The following is an 18,175-nucleotide window of genomic DNA, read 5'->3' as shown; positions in this document are numbered from 1 at the left end:
TTGACACCATTGTTCATGAACCATTTCTTCATTGCCTGGGCGGCATGTTTCGGTCATTGCAGTGCTGGTACGTCAGGTGTGCCCAGATGGAGTTTCTTAGCGGACTCCTTCACATATTCATTAAGGATCCTGACATAATTCTCCTTTCTCATGATTCCTTGGACCTTGATGAGGTTCCCTGTGCCAGTGGAAGAGGAGCATCCCTAAAGCATCATGCTTCCACTACCATGCTTGATGGTGGGTACAGAATCCTTTGGGAGGTACCCTGTGCCACTGAAAGAGAAGCAGCCCCAATAAGCATATTTCCATCACCATGTTTGATGGTGGACACAGTATTCTTTGGCCTGTATGCTTCTTGCTTCTTCCTCCACACATATGCAGCACCCCTATAGCCAAACAACTCCAACTTCATCTCATCTGACCACAGGATGGCTGACCATAAGCTGGGATCGTACTTCAGATGACTTCTAGCGAAGGCCATCAGCCGTACCTCCAGATGTTTCTTCTAGAGCAACAGTGTTTTCCTGGGACTACACCCATGGAGACCTCCTCTGTGCAAGACTAGCTCAATGGTGGACCTTGAAACCTTCGTCCCTGCCTGGTCAAGCATTTCAAGGAGGGCTTTGGTTGTGGTCCAGAGGTTGCTGTTGGCATCGCGGGAGAGAAACGCTATTACCATGATTGCAATAAGCCAAGTCAATGAATTCAACAAATATATACATCAAAGAAAAAAGAAGAACAAGAAAATAAAGGTACATATACAAATACACCTAGGGCCTAAGTGGAAAATTTTATACTATAGGTTTTCCCGGCCAATTTCGCACTTTTGTCAGTCTATTTGATAAAAGGTTCATTCAATTTAGCGAAAATCCTCGTAACTGCACATTCTGTCATTCAAAATTGCAACTTGTTCATTCAATTTAGCATTTCGATCAATGAAATTCGCACATGTGCCTTTCGAATTCGTAAAACGGGCATTCAAATTGGCACGTGCTCTTCAGTCATTCAAATTCGCCAGCACTGGCGGAAAATGGTATTTCAGTCATTCAATTTCGCGTATGGGCAGTCAAATTCCAAACATGTTCATTCAAATTGGCGTAATGTTAATTCTATTTTGAAAAGGTGAGAACCGTGGTTTATACGTATTTAAAGGTGAATTTTTGTTTCATCCTCACACTGTTAAGTATATAGCAAAGGTATCTTTGACCCTAAATAATTCAAGTTTGTTGTTCTGTAACGCCCCTCTTCTTTTATACATGTTATCAGAACTATACATGCACCAGTACCATAGATCACTTCACTTTCTTATGTCGAGTCATGGCAGTACGAGTAAGATACAGGCGTATCTCTCAAGAAGACAGGGAAACAATCATAGAAGCATTTGAGGGTAACAACCTTGACAAATTGATGGCTAGAGCCGATCCAAGAACTTTATTCTTAATGATGATTAACGCAATATAGCACCCACCAGATGAAAATAATGAAACATGCGGATGAAAGAAATAATCGAGATGTAAGAAACCTTCTTCTCCCAATTAATGTCAAAACAAAACAAGATTAATGTATCTGTGAATGAAATAATGCTATCCAACATTTTAAACGCATACACATATTTTGAAAGTACTGTTGCAAAGGTGATATCAGAATAAAGAATGAATACGAAAAATGAAATGTTAAGATGCTTGCAAACACTACCTATGATGAATGAAAATGGAAAAAAAAAGGAATAAATGCTTAACGTGTCTGCTAAATTGACTGCAGTAAATGCGAAATTGGATGCCCAAGAATGAATTCGAATGAACGAGCGCAGCGTATACGTGACCACGTGACTATATCATGCTAAATTGAATGAACGATTTGCGAATTGGTGCTTGTCTTATGAATTTGAACTGAAAAAGTACTGATTCGAATGATGTTAAATGTAATTTGAATGCTCCAAAATGAATTTGAATGAAAAGATTATAAAATTGAAATACCGAACATGCCATCTAGGCTAAATTCTGCTAAATTGAATGCACAAATTAGGAATTGGACTGAAAAAGGTGCGAAATTGGCCGGGAAAACCTATATTATATAAACACGATCCTGTATAGATAAAGGATTTGCGGCAGGAATGAGTTTTGGGTTTGGGGAGAACAAGAGTACCAACAGAACGAAGATTATAATATGGCGTATTGGAAAATCTAAACAGCTCTTTTAAATACGGTGGAGAAAAGTTATTTATAGCCTTAAATGTCATGGAGTACAAATGATCTTTGTGCCGGGATTCTAATGTTTGAAAGTTCATCAAAGTATGGATTTCTTGATTTGAAACATATTTATAAGGGTTTATTCGAAGAATTATTCTCAGTGCCCTATTTTGTAATTTATCTGTGTGTTTTGCCGCCGATGATCCATAAATAATATCTGCATAATCAAATAATGGGAGAGTAAAAATTGTATATATCAATTTCAAAGCTGAAGTATTTACATAACTGCGTAAACGGCCCAGAAATTTCACCAGTTTGACAATATTCTTACACATTATATCTATATGGATATCCCATTTCAGCTGTTGATCAATCATAACACCAAGGTATTTCACAACATCCTTCTGTTCTACTCTATTTCCAGAAATAAATAATTTCAATTTACTACATTTACTTAGATCATAACGAGAACCCAGTAACATACTGGTTGTTTTTTTTTTTCACAATTTAAACTAATCTCATTTAAACACATCCATTCATATATGTTCTGCAGCTCAGAATTCAATACACATTCTATTTCTTGCAAGTTTTCTTGCAAGTTTGGAGGATACCTATACACTTTCTTCCTTGTGCTACTACGCGAGAAAGTTAATTTCTTTTCTATATCTACCAATAGGCAAAACAAATAAAGAAACAAAATGAAACGGTATGTTCTGGAGGCACATTTTTGGTTGTGCTCGAGTATCAAGTAGGTGCTATTGTCCGATAACGAAAAGAAATTCCACTTCATACCATGCCCATGTGTTAAACCTCCTGTGCTTGTTGATTATGCTCTGGACAATTGCCACAGGGACCACTGCTTTGAAATGACCTTATACCCCTTCCCTTTTATGTGGGCAATCACTAAACGATGATAGAGGTCCTCACTTAGCTCCTTCTTCTTGGCCATAATAATCTGAAACTGAGAATGACTTGTTACTTTCCCTCTATTCATATTCCTCTTAAAAGATCCTATTTTAGTGTTTTTTTTTAACATCTGGCCTACAAAAAAAAGGGTATTAAACATCCTGACACATCTTCGGGACAAAGCTTAGCACATTTACAGGAATGCGCAACAATGGGCACAGTCGCAAAGGTCATTTATGATGAGATATTGACAGGGGTATGAATAATTTTGAACATGACCTAGAAATAACTTTTGGCCTTATCTATCATTATGCAAATGAGGTTCAGCCAACTCACACCTAGCCTTTTGTCAAGGCCCTCTCCCCTCTCGCCAGCGCGAGGCAACCCCACTCAGCTGGGCTCTCTTCACCGTATAGCGAGAGGGCCTTGAGAAAAGGCTAACTCACACCTGGATTTGTGCATACCAGTAAGTAGACAAAGATACGCAGAGTATACCAACATAATAACCTTCCCAGATTAAGAACTTTAAAAAGTGTTATTTTCCATGGGGTATGAATAATTTTGAGGACAACTGTATATGTATGTGTGTGTATATATATATATATATATATATATATATATATATATATATATATATATATATATATATATATATATATATATATATATATATATATATATATATATATATATACATATATATATATATATATATACATATATATATATATATATATATATATATATATATATATATATATATATATATATATATATATATATATATATATATATATACATACATATATATATATATATATATATACATGTATGGAGAGAGAGAGAAAGAGAGAAGAGAGAGAGAGAGAGAGAGAGAGAATGCTGCGAGAAGGGGTCCCGACCGTGTACAGAACCAGTGTAGCTCCTTCATCATTTTCTCGCACTGTATACACATGTATATATATATATATATATATATATATATATATATATAAAACACTCTGGACTGAATGGGATATAACATTGCTGAAAAAGTTAAGGAGACACAAAATGTCTCCTTAACATTGTAATTATGACCAAATGCTGTCTCCCTACAGCTGGATCCATATTCATTCATATATGTACTGTGTATATCATATGGATACACGTATGTATATCTGTACATAAATATACTGAACACACACACACACACACACGCACACACACACACACACACATATATATATATATATATATATATATATATATATATATATATATATATATATATATATATATGGGGGTTGTAGGGATAGGGTAGACTTTCTCTCTATTTTACCGTTTCATGCATTATCTGCATCTCTGTTTGGAAGGTTATATCAGTACACACAGTTACTGTGTGCACTGTGCACCATACAAAGTGGTAAAGGCACTGCCATATCACTGATATCCAGGTAACTATTTCAGTTATCAGCATTTTGATATTCTCACTTTCCTTGTGTTTTATAATGGAACAGCATTTTAATGAAGTCCACCCTCCACTTAGTCTAGTTCTGGACCCATTTTATTGATTCTTTTTTTGCCAACTATACCCGTTAAGCCGAGTGATGGCACGATCCCGAGAACTGTTGCACCGAGAAAAAAGGCCTTTTTTTTTCTCCATGCAGCAGTTCTCGGGATTGCGCCATCAATCGGCTTAATGCGTATAGTTAGCGAAAAAAGAATCAATAAAAAGGGTCCAGAACTAGACTACATACATAATTTCTATGGTCAAGTCTCATCAACCATGCTACGAATATTGCTCTAATACTGGAAAGACTGGAGCAATGTTTCCTAATTTTCCCTTCACAGTCTGTTGACCGATCCCAACTGAAAGATTGGTTTGCATTATGTCAATTATCTATATAACCAGTCCATCAACAACCAGTTGCATTTTTCGACACCAAAAACGGTAACACGTCAATATAGCAGTGCATGTGGAATATTAATTCTTTTAATACATTTTTATCATCTCATATAGTATCAAGCAAGAATGAAACATCACATATACCAATTTAAATTAACATCATAAATATCATATTTATTACGTTTTCGGAAATGTCTAACAATAACAAGGATGATCTTCATCGTTTTGTCAACCTAAAATCTGCATATACTGTCAAAAGACCTCATTTTAATTTCATTGTAATCATACTTTCTTTACTTATCAAACAGAAAACAATTCAATTGATACCAAATCAATACAGACTTTACAATGCGTGTATTCATTTGAACTTACTGTAAGAAATGACAGTTACCACATAACACATCTTTCTCTTGACAATGCACAATACATCATCAATCAACAAATGTTTGATTACTGTAGTTTAGACCTTTACGTACAATTGTACTAGGGATGCTCTTGGGAAAATGTGATCCCAGTCATTTTTTTTTCTTTTCTTTTTTTGACACTAGTTCCTACAATTAAAATCCATTCTACATACATTCTCTATTTCAGGCTTGATTTTTTTCCCTTTCCTTTTTTTAATGCAGAGTAGAATTACCACTGGGACATGTGGATTCATGGGTCAAAGGTCAAAGGTGAAGTCCTCAAATGATTCTAATCACATTGCAGCTTCCATCTATGCAATGTGACAGAGGAAAGTGGTACAAGACCTGTAGAAGAAAACACTAATGTCCTCTGAAGAATTTGCTGGGAAAGCATCCACACACACATAGTGTGCATACAACAGCATTCTTGCCAGGGACTCCCACGCCAGGAACTCGAGCTGCACATTCTGCAATCGATCTGCCTCTCATCAGTGGCATGGCAAGGACTGCATACTTTTGTACTCTTCTTGATTATAGACACAAACAGAAAGCCATACAAGCGATTATGAAAGGCACTGCAAACGATGATGGGTCATCCGTCATATAAGTCAGGCAAAACATGGCAAAGAATTGCTGCTTTCGGTGCCGTTAATATCAACAGACAAGTTACCATAATAATGGTAAATGGCATTCTGCAACTGAATGCCAGATACTGAAGAGAGAAAGGATGCATCATAAGAATTGAAGCCTTTTATTCTACATGTAAGAGTTTCTCATATATTTTGATCATTCGCATAGCAATAGCGGCAGATTGTGACAATTCCACACTGTGGCTGAATCAAGGTTTAGATTGACCACGGTTATGTCAAACGTAATAATAAATTCTTGGCAGACTACAATAGGAAAAATTTGGCCTATGTGATTGAAAACAGAACTATTGGTGGAAGAAAGAATTAAGTTTCCATCCGTGCTATTAACAGGGAAAGCACCCTATCTCAAATGGAAAACTACACACTACACTGAAGATACATTTTAGCATTTGAACTCTTCAGTTTGTACCTGTTACTTCTCACCCAGCATGCAACATGTGAAGATCATGGGATTTGTGCACTGGGGAAAGTGCCATCCTGTATGTAGTAACTGAATACACACACACCTTCACATTATGGAAAATTATCACTGCTGTGCAAATACAGCTTCACTTTGTTTATTCCATCACATACACTCACATGCAAAATTTCTGTTTTTGTGTTAAGTTCATTCGCATTTCATCAGTTTCCTTGAGTATTATGAGCATTTAGCATGTTCCTGGGGGGATACAATACCCCTTGTGTGAGTTACTACAAAAGTGATGCATCCACTGGTGTAAAGGCAGACCATAGGATCCATTAAAAGATTCATAAGAAAGGCAGTACAGAAAAAAAAAAATGACAGGAAAACTGGATGTGAGAAGATCACAAGATTCAAAAAGGATCAACGATGGACCTAGTCCAATATATCTTCCTACTTACAGGATTGGACAAAAGGTTCCAACAACTTGTTACCACGTTGAAAGAGAAATTAGTACTATGTGTATGCATATTCTGCTTCGTCAAATGTCTAGAGATTACGTTGGCTCTTGCCTTAATTTGCAAAGACAACTAGATTTGACTGTATCCATAGCATAGAGATGGTTATTCATAATTTGTAATGTGTACTACTTTGAATTATGAGTGTCTATAGATTTGAGTTGGTAAATGTATACCTTCATCCTTCTTGATTCACACCAGAGTATTGGATACACACATAATGCAGGATGTATGAGCAGGGTGCATATGCAAGAACCTACAAAGAAGTTCTGACCAATTCATTCATTCATAGTCTTTATTTTTGTGTTTTTCATATCATTGAGACCAAACGTCTTTTACTACTCATAAGTTACTACTCCATTCGAAAACCGAAAAGGTCCTTCAGTTCAGCTCCTGGATATTAAATGCATAGAATATATATTATATATGTATTGGCATTACTATTGTTGAGGGGAAAAAAGAAATATTTTCTGACAGATCTTCTGGCACGGATATCACAATATTGCTGCTTTTGGAATCAAAACAATGTTATGCTTGTCCACTGTCCTATAATGTGATGTGTGTAACTGTGACTCTAACAACTGTTCATTCCATCTGCTATAGTTGTTATAACAGGTGTGTTTTTACTCTCAATACAGACAGTTAATGACATGGCCAGCAATAATACTAACCCCAACACAGGATGCAACATTCTCTGCAGATATAGTTTTCCAAGTTCCTGCAAATATTTGTTATTCTTGAAAACAATGGCAATTTCCCTTGTGCTCGACTCGTGCATGGATAATATAATGCAAAAGACTTTGACAAAGTCACCTTTAATTGTGAAGGATGATAGAAAAGTTTATAGGAACATGCGATTTCTTTAGCACTGGAGTAGTTGCATATAAAGAATTCTGCTATTGTAATTAAGAAACCCAAACATCCACAGGGAACAATATCTTGTACCTGTAGATTTTGCTGTGTGGATGCAAATTACTCCACGCTATGTTCTGTTTAGATACACAAAAACAAGAGATACAAAACCTCACACACATCAAAGTTCATGTGTTCTCTACACCAGATTAGCAGCACAGTAGGTGTGTGATCATACGCAAATCACAATATAATTTTCAGATAATCATTATTTGTTTCTACTTCTTAATGGTCTTTCCATCTCAGAACTGTGTATATGATGAAAACTGCAGTGTTCATCAATCTCGTAATAACTGCAAAGCATCACAATCTTTCATTGCAAAAATGCACAACATGCATCATGCTGCAAAGAAAAGTTAAATTAGCTTCATATTTTTCATTATTTTATACATATTTTAGCTTAAAATTTCATGCTTTTGAGTCCTGCTTATTAAACTCTCCACCTCCAGCCATGACATAACAAGATGTAGCAGAATACTGGACATGCATTACTCTGCATGTCTGAATTGGTCACATCATGGTGTTGACAAGTTGAGTATCTATTCTATTTTTCTGAAAGTAATTGATTAAATTCAAGCTGTAATGTTCATCCCATATACCTGGAATGGTATCAACCATGTTCAGATGGCAGTATCAAGCCAGCAACACATACGGCCCAACACAACTTCTTGGTGAAATGCTGCTTTGCAAACTAACAAGGCATTTTATCTCAAATGCTTGCCAGCGACTCATCCTGACTATGCATAGTTTTGACAGGATTCTTTTGACTATCTGAGTTCTATGATGACACTTCAGTATTCTGTCAGTATGTCAATGGTAAAATCTATTCCATCACTTCATGGGTTATTAGTACACTGTTTAATGTACTGCAGTAACATAAATATATTTGGTTTTAATTTTGCACAAACTCCCCATGCTTCTTTTACAAATGAGGATTTTTTTTTTTTTTTTTGAGTCAATCTGATAAAGTCTGATGAGCTGACTGAAAAAGAGAAAAGAGAGAGAATTTTTTCCCCCCAAAAAATCATTCTGGATGTCTCAGAGTTTGCTTCGATGAGACTCCCAAGTCTTCTCACATCCTGAATCAGTATCAAAAATGCATGCAGATCAATGATCCTTTTAAATGTTGGATCACTACCCCGACATAGCATCATTAGGTATGTGAATTTCATTCAGCAAGTACACTGCAAAAATACCAGTGCAAGGTCACTGCTTGACTGAAATGAACCTTCACATTACCAATGTGGACCAGAGCAGCATTCATTCTTGGTGGAACAATGTCAAACCACAAACACACACATACATCTTACTACAGCTATCATATCTCCAAATAACAGACGGAGAAAAATCACCTTTTCATCATCTGAATCCTTTCTTAGTGCTTTCTTGAACTCCAGTCCACATCTTGATAGGAGAGTGAGAGAGAGATAGGGATAGAGATAGAGATAGAGAGGCAGAGAAAGGACAAAAAAAGGGAGTATATGAACTAACTGAGGCGTATTTCTCATCCTCTTGGTCCATCACATATCTCACAGGTTGATGCCGAGTTCTGGTTGATGAAGGTACACCGTTGACACGTCCATGTCCCTGCCACAAAGGATGACGTGGACGCCCCGCTAGCTCCACTCGCACTGGCTGTTGCCCCTTCTCGAGGAGATGGACCTGGCATATGACAAGACCAAGATACCATGATAACAGACTTGTGGGCTGACGATAACAGTGACACAAATATCATCTTATCTACTCAGGGTAGTCCCAGTGTACAGTATTAAAAGTACTGTTCTTCTGGGGGTCTTGCCAATTTATTCACCCCAGCAGTGCCAGGTACTCAAATTTACACCTGGGTCAAGAGGGACATGGATTAAAGTAAAGAAGGTTCTGTGTCATGACACACTGTCATCACATTGCAGTTAAAATATAAGGTCCTTTTAAGCTTAACTTCAATGCAGTGAATTGTTCAATTCACATGCCCTCCAAGACTTCTCCCTAATAAACTCTCTTTGACAACATGAGGGGCCTAACCATAAATTCTATCACAATTCTACTTCCCACTAGATAATGCAAAAATGAATTACCTATAAATTCATGTATAAACAGACATTTTCAATCACAATTTCTAGGGTGAAAAAAAAAATCAATTAAGTGCACTATCAATGACATGTACAATCACTGTTCAGAAGTGTACATGTGGAGTATAATAACAACTCAATATCAGCTTTCTTTGTGCTGTCTGTTTATATTACTTTTAGGTACAAGTACCTGTGAGATATAAAGTTTAGCTTGAACTCACTTTACTTGCACATTGAGCTATGGGGAATATTATACAAATAATACACATCATCGAGGGCATTAGCAAGAATCACCCACACAAGGTAGGCCTACCTTTGGAACAGTCTTTCACGTGTGAGGCAATTGCCAAGGGTGTTTGGGCTGTTTCAATGGTACCCAGTATGGCTAATTATACGAATGTCCGAACAAAATGATGTGTATAATTTGTTTCATAAAATGATGAAGCAGATCCTTGTCAGAAGAATTTTAAATGTAAGCTTTTTAAACTTGGCAGCAGCCATTTTCACGAGTTAAGAAAAAAAAAAGAGAAAAAATCTTGAACAGGCATCATAGCAACATGAAAGTGCTAATGATCAGTCATTATACTTTACTAATGACTGGGCAAAATAACTCATTAGGCATAATAAATGCCTGGTCTAATATATGCTATCAAGCAATCATTTGATCATCTGCTTCATCATTTCATAATAGAATCTAAGCTCTTTTCTGTGGGCACTGACTATACCTTGAGCTGCTATAATGTGCTCTAGTGTGGCCCACTGTTCACACTTGGACCAGGCATCCACGAGATCCTTGTCCCTGGACCTTAGGGCTTCTAGGAGTGGTCCCATGTGATCCTTTAGAGAAAACAAAACAGGGGGAGTATTGTACAGATGCATCTGAATTTCTGTTCACTTTTTGACCGTGTGTCCATGTCACCATGTTTGTTATTGCATCAAATGTGTAGTCATGTTTTGTTCTCAAGGCAAACATTCACTTTCTTGCTGTAAAGTATCTATTTGTATTTGGGTTGCAGATGTTGTTATTTTCCAAAGAGATTTTATATATAGAGTAAGCAGTCGTCATATGCGTGCATACAAATGGCGCATCCATAATTGAAGAGGGAGTGCACCCTCATGTCCAGGCACATGTAATTCAGTCTACGTTCAAGTCATATCTTCTCATATCATATCTGGAATGATTTGTTATTCTTCATAACACGTTTTCATTTTCAGAATCGCAATGTGATTAATTGTTTAGATATTAGTTGCTACAATGATATCATATCATTTGAACCATTTGGTAGAGTTATTCACAAAGTAAATAATGGGAACTTGAGTGTAGACTAGAAAGTAGTTTGAGCATTATGACGTTTGTTTCGGGTACATACCCACTCATGCCATAAAATCAAACAACATCAGCACCAATATGACGATTAAACATGACCATTGTGACGTCACAATGAAACAGCGCATGGTCACTGCGTCGAATATTCAAGTCGAGCACATTTAAACAGTGTGCTGCCATCAACTGGTCAATACCTGTACAGGATCCGTGAAATGGCGGCTCCCACAACGCGAAATGGCAGCTCCCTCGCGAGGCTGCCTCCCCACCTAGACTATGCCCTCTTGTGGTATAATCTCTTTGGTATTTTCACTTTCTTTCGTGCAGAGCATGAAATAACTCGGTTGTATGTTGGAGTGTCATGTGAGTAGGCATCTTTCTCTGTCTACATAAATGCACCATGCACTTTCAAATAGTATCAGTGTCTCCTTGTCCTCCACCTCACTCCTTCCTCCTCCACCTCCTCTTCCTCACCTCTTCATCCTCCTCCTCCCTCCTTCCTCCTCCTCTTCCTCACTCCTTCCTTCCTCCTCCTCCTCCTTCTTCTTTCTCCCTCCTCCTCTTCCTCCTCCCTCTTTCCCTCCTCTCCTCCTCCTCTTCCTCTCTCTCTCCCTCCTCTCCCCCTCCTTCCTCCTCCTTCTCCCTCCTTCCTCCTCCTCCTCCTCCTTTCTCCCTCTCTCCCTCCTCTCCTCCTCCTCCCCTCTTCTTCTCCTGCCTTCCTCCTCCTCCTCCCTCCTTCCTCCTCCTTTCCTTCCTATTCTTCCTCCTTCTCCCTCCTTCCTCCCCCTCCTCCTCCTTCTTTCTTCCTCCTCCCTCCTTCATCTTCCTCCTCCTCCCTTCTTGTTCTTCTACCTTCTCCTCCTTCTTCTTTCTCCTCCCTCCTCCTCCTTTCTCCCTCTCTCCCTCCTCTCCTCCTCCTCCCCTCTTCTTCTCCTGCCTTCCTCCTCCTCCTCCTCCCTCCTTCCTCCTCCTTTCCTTCCTATTCTTCCTCCTCCTCCTCCCTTCCTATTCCTCCTCCTCCTCCTCCTTTCTTCCTCCACCCTCCTTCATCCCCCTCCTCCTCCCTTCTTGTTCTTCTTCTTCCTCCTCCTCTTTCTCTGCCTCCTCCTTCCCCTCTCCCTCCTCTCCTCCTCCTCCTCCTCCTCCTCCTCCTCCTTTCCTTCCTATTCTTCCTCCTCCTCCTCCCTTCCTATTCTTCCTCCTCCTCCTCCCTTCCTATTCTTCCTCCTCCTCCTCCTTTCCTCCCTCCTCCCTCCTTCATCCCCCTCCTCCTCCCTTCTTGTTCTTCTTCCTCCTCCTCCTTCCTCCTGAAGATGAGACTCACCCTGAGAGGCAAAAGGTCCATGGTGGCCAGATACACCAGCAGGTGGAAGTCCAGCAGGGCATCCATGAGTTGCTTCTCTCCAAACTGCCCCATGTGCTGGGTCAGGGCTTCCATACCCTGCACCTCCCCTATGCCTGCCCGGTTCTCTATGGGGAAAGGCTTCAGACCTGGCTGGGCGTTGAATGAGTAGGTGGCATCCTTGGCGAACCCAGCTGGCAGCTGATTGGGTCATTCCACAGAGAGAGTGACAAAACAGCAAGGGTCAATAAGAGGTCAAGTGAGGCCTAACTGGCTATATTACCTTCACCACAACTACTTCAAGTCACTAAAAAATGACAAAAGAAAAGGTCCTGGACCCAACTTTCTGTTTCAAATGTCAATATTAACCCGTTGAGGACGGGCTGATTTTGTTACAACACGCATTTCCCATAGACCCTTGCCCGAGTTTGTTTTGTTTGTTTGTTCATTTTCCGTCTGTGAAGATGGCTGGATAGCCCATATTCAGCTATGTTAACCTGATCTTCCATGGGGTCCAGTTGGATGTGAGGTGGGACCACTTCACCGGGTTAAACACCCTGCTCTTTGCGATGAATGAATGAAGCGGGTTCTTTTACGTGCATGAGTTGTTACTCTCTCATACATGGGACCTCCATTTTATGTCCTATCCCAGGGACCCTTGCCCGAGTATATTCGGGACTCAGCAAACAAAAATAGTAGAAGGTAATCTATATAGTTTCTTCATGCATGGCATGAACTAGAAATTCCAGCAATATTACATGATATAGTGCGAACTTAACAACGAACAAGAGTTTTTGATGGCCAAACGTTGCAGAAGAAATTGAATGCATTCTGTTGAATCAAAGTGCAGACATAAAACAGGATAACTTTCCCTCCATTACATTTCTCAGGTCATGGGCGTAAATCCCGGGGGGGGGGGGGGGATGGGGGGGATATATCCCCCCCACTTTTGAAGGAGGGGGGGATGGCCTGTACAAATATCCCCCCCTGAAATTCTCCCAAGAAAAAGATGTAGGACCAAAAAAACAAACAAACAAAAGGAAATGTGGTGATGTTGATTTCAGCATGATGGATTATTGCATAGCCTATAATCTAGGCGGAGAATGCAGTTATTGTCTTTGTAATTTGCTGAAACGTATGATGCAGCGAGATAATTGTCTTTGCCAAGCGATACCCCTGATGGGGCGAGACTACAAACAGTGGACGCATCTACCGCGTCCGCTAGGCGCCACGATCGCAGTTTTTTTTTTTTTTTCCGCGTAAGAAGACTGCCACCGATTTAAAAAAAGAAAAGAAAACAACGACAAACAACTGGATCATAGGCGGCGTATTCGCGCGCATCCACTGTTCGTAGTCTCGTCGCATCAGACCAGCTGCATCCCCACCTAGCTAGCTTATAGGCTATATACTGTAATGCAAAGATCTAAAATTTTAGATAACAAACGAGTTCGTGAACAGCCTTGTACGAGTTTCAGTCGTAGGAATTGCAACACATTTACCCTCTCCATATTGGCAGTGATTTTGCTCAGTTAGTATAATTCGTTTGCCTCCAGAAAAAACAAAAGGAACGCGTGTCGATTCCCATATTTTGCCATAATATGCAAGTACCTCCTTTAGTCTAATGAACATTGCTTTAGATGAATGGTTCAGACCTATTAACCAGATTTCTTGTTATTTTCATGGGAGATGTGCAAAAAAGCACTAGAAAGTTCACCTGTTAACAAACATAAATCAATAGATTAATAGGACAAGTTTATTCGAAGCCAATTTTACTGATATACAACATTCATCTCACGAACAGAAAAATGGATTCTTTAATCCCTAATTAAACAATCCCACAGAAAAGGCAAGACATATCATCAACAGTTTGCCAGAATAGTACGAAAAGTGTTATACACTTCTGGGATTGAAATTTCCCCAGATTACATCATAAATGTGTTTACGAGATATTTGTTGCTGCCAGTAATTACCAACAGTTGCGCCCGGTGCGCCCCCATCCCTTAATTTCATTTCATTTCATTTCATTTTATTGTTTCTGTATGGCACAATATAATCAACTCTGATCACTTTCAGAAATGAACATATGATTCATAATAATTCATGGCTGATTTTGCACATGACAGGTAATCAGATCTTAGTGACAAAGAGCGAAGACATAATGATAATAAACAAAAAGTCAAGGTACCATACAGGAGGATCCCCAGTAAGCCGAGCTTGATATTGGGGCCTCATACACAGATAAATGAATAAACAGTTTCAACCAGCTGTCGGTTTACTTAACTACAACAAGACAAACTAGTTTTACACAACAAAAACAGTTACACAACAAAACATACACGGACATGTACGCAGGTGATGCTAAGAAAGAAAAACAAAGAAGAAGGGGACAGCGATAATGAAAGATGGTGAGAAAGAACAGGAGACAACTGCTGGCAATTACTGGCAGCAACATCAGGGGAATGACATATCGATTAAATGCGAGCAGGGATCGTACTATTCCCAAAGCGAAAAAAGTACAGCTACAAACGGCAGTTTTTGGACTGTAAAATGTCAAAATTTCACGCTCGCTCGCTTCGCTCGCTCGCATTGAATCGTCATGCCATTCTCCTGATGTTGCTGCCGGGTAATTGCCAGCAGTTGCGCCCGGTGTGCCCCCCTTATTTTTCAAAGCGAAAAAAAATATAGCTACAAACGGCAGTTTGGGGACTGTAAGATGTCAAAATTTTCAAGCTCGCTCGAATCAGGGAGGTGGGAAGAGAAACACCTCCCTGCTCGCATTTAATCGATATGTCATTCCCCTGATGTTGCTGCCAGTAATTGCCAGCAGTTGCGTCCGGTGCGCCCCACCCCCTTCATTTCCTAAGCGAAAAAATATAGCTACAAACTGCCGTTTTGGGACTGTACAATGTCAAAATTTTCAAGCTCGCTCGCTTCGCTCGCTCGCATTTAATCGTCATGCCATTCTCCCGATGTTGCTGCCGAGTAATTACCAGCAGTTGCGCCCGGTGCGTCCCCCCCCCCCTTATTAATTTTTCAAAGCGAAAAAGATATAGCTACAAACGGCAGTTTTGGGACTGTGAAATGTCAAAATTTTCAAGCTCGCTCGCATTTAATCCTTATGTCATTCTTCTGATGTTGCTGCCAGTAATTGTCAGCAGTTGCGCCCGGTGCACCCCACCCCCCTTAATTTCCTAAGCGAAAAAAAATATAGCTACAAACTGCCGTTTTGGGACTGTACAGTGTCAAAATTTTCAAGCTCGCTTGCTTCGCTTGCTCGCATTTAATCGCTATGCTATTCTCCTGATGTTGCTGCCGAGTAATTGCCAGCAGTTGCTCCCGGTGCCCCCCCTTAATTTTCAAAGCGAAAGAATGTAGCTACAAAAAGCAGTTTTGGGACTGTAAAATGTCAAAATTTTCAAGCTCGCTCGCTTCGCTCGCTCGCATTTAATCGTCATGCCATGCTATGCTATTCTCCTGATGTTGCTGCCAGTAATTGCCAGCAGTTGCGCCCGGTGCGCCCCCAACCCCTTCATTTCCTAAGCGAACAAAGTACAGCTACAAATGGCAGTTTTTGGACTGTAAAATGTCAAAATTTTCAAGCTCGCTCGCTTCGCTCGCTCGCATTTAATCGGCATGCCTTTCTCCTGATGTTGCTGCCGAGTAATTACCAGCAGTTGCGCCCAGTGCGCCCCCCCCCCCCTTATTTTTCAAAGCGAAAAAGATATAGCTACAAACGGCAGTTTTGGGACTGTGAAATGTCAAAATTTTCAAGCTCGCTCGCATTTAATCCTTATGTCACTCTTCTGATGTTGCTGCCAGTAATTGTCAGCAGTTGCGCCCGGTGCACCCCCACCCCCCTTAATTTCCTAAGCGAAAAAATATAGCTACAAACTGCCGTTTTGGGACTGTACAATGTCAAAATTTCAAGCTCGCTTGCTTCGCTCGCTCGCATTTAATCGCTATGCTATTCTCCTGATGTTGCTGCCAAGTAATTGCCAACAGTTGCTCCCGGTGCCCCCCCCCCCCTTAATTTTCAAAGCGAAAAAATGTAGCTACAAAAAGCAGTCTTGGGACTGTACAATGTCAAAATTTTCAAGCTCGCTCGCTTCGCTCGCTCGCATTTAATCGTCATGCCATTCTCCTGATGTTGCTGCCGAGTAATTACCAGCAGTTGCGCCCGGTGCGCCCCCCCCCCCTTATTTTTCAAAGCGAAAAAGATATAGCTACAAACGGCAGTTTTTGGACTGTGAAATGTCAAAATTTTCAAGCTCGCTCGCATATAATCTTTATGTCATTCTCCTGATGTTGCTGCCAGTAATTGCCAGCAGTTGCGCCCGGTGCGCCCCACCCCCCTTAATTTCTTAAGCGAAAAAATATAGCTACAAACTGCCGTTTTGGGACTGTACAATGTCAAAATTTTCAAGCTCGCTTGCTTCGCTCGCTCGCGTTAATCGCTATGCTATTCTCCTGATGTTGCTGCCGAGTAATTGCAAGCGAAAAAATGTAGCTACAAAAAGCATTTTGGGGACTGTAAAATGTCAAAATTTTCAAGCTCGCTCGCTTCGCTCGCTCGCATTTAATCGTTATGTCATTCTCCTGATGATATTAAATTGCCAGCAAATGCGCCTGGTGCGCCCCCCCCCCCCCCTTAATTTCCAAAGCGAAAAAAATATATAGCTACAAACGGCCGCTTTTGGACTGTACAATGTCAAAATTCATGATCGCGTTCATGATCTTCAGTGTAAGAATTAAGACAAGAAGTTTCTCTAAATGATACCATTTTATAGGCAAAATTGTTCAATAATAATCTACATAAAATGTACAGCTGCCTTAAACATGTTGGACTGTTTCAAGTCGATAGAACACGCAAAAAAAAATTAATCAAATTGCACCATTTACAACATCAATATGCAAAAAGTTCTCACACACCCTCCCCCCTCGCTCGCATCTCTCCCTCGCATCTAACCGCTCTCCTTAAGATCAAATCCTGGCTACGCCGGTGATAGGCCCCACTACTTCACAGTGATGTCGCACAGGCGGAGCAAGAGCTGAAATACCACGATGTAGTCATTCAATTATCTATGAATATTTCTTTTTCTTACTTGTTTTTTTTTATAGGAAAAAGATCCCAAATTTTACCAAAAGTGTGCACCAGATCGCTGAATTTGAGGTCTGAAAATGCCAAATTTTCCTCGTCTGCATGGGAGGGGGAAACCCCCTCCCCACACCCTCCCCCAGGGCGCTCCGCTCCCTCGCACAGATATTCAAACTCAAAGTCCCTCCCCTATCCCCCATCATTAAAACGGAACGATGCCCCTGTGATGACTTAAATCAAGAAAATTGAAGAATACAATTAATAGCTACAGGAAAGTATCTACTGCGTTATTCAAGAAATGGATATCCTTATTATCATTTTATTGAATTTAGTTGGGCATTATTCAGGGCTGCGCTATGTTTTTGAAAGGGGGGGGGGCGCAAAATCGCCTGTCAGCCAAGAAGAAAGAACATCAAAAGACAAGAGAAACAACAACAAAAAATTCTTCATACTTTTAAGGTCTGATTCTCCGCCGAAAGTC

General features: G+C 39.9%; 1 protein-coding gene across 1 annotated transcript in view; it reads right to left on the bottom strand.

The window, feature by feature from the left end:
* Positions 1-5,127: 5,127 nt before the first annotated feature.
* LOC140232404 (nuclear protein localization protein 4 homolog) overlaps positions 5,128-18,175 on the bottom strand; it is a 28,370-nt gene continuing 15,322 nt past the window's right edge. Inside the window, exons 14-16 of the mRNA XM_072312534.1 lie at positions 12,582-12,800; positions 10,659-10,770; positions 5,128-9,526 (exon numbers count right to left, since the gene is read on the bottom strand). Coding sequence (XP_072168635.1) covers positions 9,369-9,526; positions 10,659-10,770; positions 12,582-12,800 — 489 coding nt within the window. The 3' untranslated portion in view covers positions 5,128-9,368. The remainder of the gene's footprint in view (positions 9,527-10,658; positions 10,771-12,581; positions 12,801-18,175) is intronic.

This window comes from Diadema setosum, chromosome 8 (genome assembly GCF_964275005.1).
Source record: "Diadema setosum chromosome 8, eeDiaSeto1, whole genome shotgun sequence".
Lineage (NCBI taxonomy): Eukaryota > Metazoa > Echinodermata > Echinoidea > Diadematoida > Diadematidae > Diadema > Diadema setosum.
Note: the sequence above shows the minus strand (reverse complement) of the source record. Positions and strands in the feature narration are given on the sequence as shown.